Source organism: Lotus japonicus, chromosome 5 (genome assembly GCF_012489685.1).
Source record: "Lotus japonicus ecotype B-129 chromosome 5, LjGifu_v1.2".
Lineage (NCBI taxonomy): Eukaryota > Viridiplantae > Streptophyta > Magnoliopsida > Fabales > Fabaceae > Lotus > Lotus japonicus.
In genome coordinates, this window is record NC_080045.1 from 19465126 (window position 1) to 19468188 (window position 3063).

The following is a 3063-nucleotide window of genomic DNA, read 5'->3' on the forward strand; positions in this document are numbered from 1 at the left end:
GGAAGAAGATTCATGCAATGAATCTTGTGTGCTGAAAGTGTGGAAAGTTTGGGCATGTTAAGAGAAAATGTCCAGGTGGAGCAATATCTGAAAAAGACTCCGAGGTAAGTGCTAGAAATGTATCCCTTCTTCTGGGAGATGATTGTGATCTCATCTACAAGATAAGATTTGTCCTTATGGTATTTCTCCTATACCATGGAAAATGACAAGTTATTGCTAGAGGATTCAAAAACGGCACACGAGCATTGGTTGACATTGATGCAAGGTGTGTGGTCAGAGGTGTCTATGGCTGAAGAACTTCCTGGAAGCCAACATTGGAGTTGCACCATACAATTTCAGCAACGTTTCGACATCTGAAAATTCTTGGAATGGTTTAGTTCCAAGTGAAAAAAATTCTTGGGATGGTTTATTTCCAAGAGAAGTGTACTCTTTATGGTGGAGTGTGATTGTCGATATAGATAATATAAGCGGAAGATGTGTAACTCTTACAATCAAGATATCTAGCTGTTGGGGTTGATTGTCAAGTTTCTAAAATAAAGAAGGAGGTTAAAAATTAGCTATTGGAGAAATCTCACATTGCTTAGTGTGGTGAAGCAAGGGGGAGACCAAGGCTATATATTGGACCTAGGTTCTTTTTTTTTATATGTACCAGTCTGTAACACTTTAAGCTTATATCTGACTTAGTTTAAATATTTACTTTATAAGAGTCTGGTTATACTGGGGTATTGGGGTGAAAGTGATAGTAGTCTATGTGTTGTAGCAATTTTCACATAGTGATAATTCTCCAGTTGTCGGTTTAGGCAATGGTCGTGGTTGTTTTCTCCTGTTTTGGAGTTTCTACGTTATTTTCTTGTGTTGTGATTGTGTTTTAATTTTTCTTCAGCTGTGTTGTTTCCCAACAAATAGTATCAGAGCCGATGGTTCGTGGGACTATGATAATAGTTCCTTGTCAATTGCAAGATACGTCAAATATTTCAAATGATGATGATTTTCTGGTTTTAACTCCTCGAAGGACTATTAAGAAACTAAAAGAATGCGAGGAGGTAATCATTTAATTATAGGATTTCCTAATTTAATTTATGAATATAATTTCACGTATTTTAACTAGCTATTCTATACCCAAAATTTTGTGGGTGTGGTGTTAGCTATCATTAAACAAGTTCTCAATGGAAATAAATGATGGTATACTGCATGTAAATGCAACAAGAAAGTTTATGAAAAGATGTATTTCCCATGTTGTGATTGCTTATCCTAGTTTTATCTCATGAGCCAAGTTAAACAATGTAAGAAAATCTCATGTGATATATTAAATAATTGATCTAATAATTAATGAAGTGATATATTGCTAAGTAAAGAGACATGATTCTTATTAAATAAAAGGATGTGACAATATTTTTTTGTGAAATGATGTGACTCTTGAAAAAGAGTATAATGATGTTGAAGGACTTGAACATTGTCCTTACCTCTTTTCATAAAAGTGTGTATCTATATTTGTCATCAATAAAAATGAGCGTAAAAGAAATAAGAAGGAGATAGAAGAGTTTCTCCATAAAAAATAACAATCTACAAGAAAATCATCAAAGAGGTTAGTACACACATAGATGCTAATACTCTATAACCATCCTTACTTATATATGAAGACTATATATGAATATTTACGATAATTTTCTCCATGCTTTCAGGATTTATAACGATTAACAGGATGGTTGGTACTTGGTATATTGTAATGATTAGAGATTTAGAGGCCACGAACTTGTTCTTACTTTTCGTTTATGAAGCTGTCAGAAAAATTAAGTATTTCTCCTTGGACAAGGCTATCTGGAATAAGAAATGAGTAAAGAGATGTAAAGCTAGTATGAAGTCACAAACAAAAATTAATTTTCTATGTATCTACAAGGCTCAAATCTTATTCTTATCTGGATCCTGAAACACCAAATAAGAAAAAATCATCAAGTTCAACAATCCTCCAAAACCCAAACACAAACACAAACATTAATCACACATAAAGCTGACATTCAACAGGTTTCCCCCCGCTATCAAACGCCCCATGGCCACCGTTATTCGGAAACACAACCCTCAACCCTTCACAAAACGCCACCACCCCCGCTTCCCTCGAGGAAAACGAACCAGACTTGAAACCATTCACGGAAGAAACCCTCAGAGCAAACGTGATGCTCCCCGTGGCGTTTTTCTCCTTCACCATGTCCTCCAACGTCGCCGTTTCGAGGTTTGCGTTCCCGGTGGCGGCGCCCCTCGCTTCTGTCTCCTTCATCTCCTTCACGCTGAGAACGAACCCGGGAGAGTAGCTCACCCCAATGACGCCGTCCTTGTACATGACGTCGACCCGGAAGCCGGAGAAATGCGCGGCGAGCTTTTCGTTGGGGTTTTCAATGGAAACCTTGGTGCCCCACTCGCCGGAAAGTGCGGGGGTTGTTGTGAGATTTGTTACCGACATGGAGACAACCTTGTAGATAGGGAGCTGAGGGTGTAGCATCATTGCCATCACGAGGCTCATGAGGAAGAAAACAGTTAGAATCATGCAGGAGCAAAATATGAAGCTCCGGAAGAATCTCCCGGTGGCGGTGTCATTGACATGGTGGTAGGTGGCTGGAGGAGGGTAGACGTATGGGTAGGTGGTGGTGTTGTGAGGGTAATGGTAATAAGGGTGGCCGCCGGGGACAGGTGGGTACCCTGACGGTGGGTAACACGCCGCCGGGTGCGGCGGAGGATAGGTGGGGTAAGTGGTGGTTGTTGGCGGTGGGGGTGATGGGCTGTCAGGATGTTTGTTTGGCGGTGGTGGTGGTTGTGAGTTTCCTCCTTGGCTTGATGAACTCATGATTTTATATATATTTCCCTCTCTCTCTCAATCTCTCCCTCTCTCTCCCGGTGATGTTGATGAAGTCTTGGGATAGGGAGAGAGAACAACGAGACAAAGAGGGAGGGAGGTAATGAGGTGAATGTATATATGTATATATTAGTTTGGTTTCATTGAGATATTTGAAATCTGTCACCCAAGAAAGAAACACGAGAGGAAGACGTTTCATGGTGATGGAAGTTAGGAAA

General features: G+C 39.9%; 1 protein-coding gene across 1 annotated transcript; it reads right to left on the reverse strand.

Moving 5' to 3' along the window:
* Positions 1–1996: 1996 nt before the first annotated feature.
* LOC130719253 (uncharacterized) lies at positions 1997–2836 on the reverse strand. The gene has a single exon (XM_057569886.1). It carries the CDS (start codon positions 2834–2836, stop codon positions 1997–1999), a length of 840 nt encoding a protein of 279 aa, XP_057425869.1.
* Between the last annotated feature and the right edge of the window lie 227 nt (positions 2837–3063).

Bases quoted from the DNA above. Each gene is read 5' to 3' on its own strand.
- LOC130719253 (XM_057569886.1), bottom strand. From the start codon at position 2,836: ATGAGTTCATCAAGCCAAGGAGGAAACTCACAACCACCACCACCGCCA.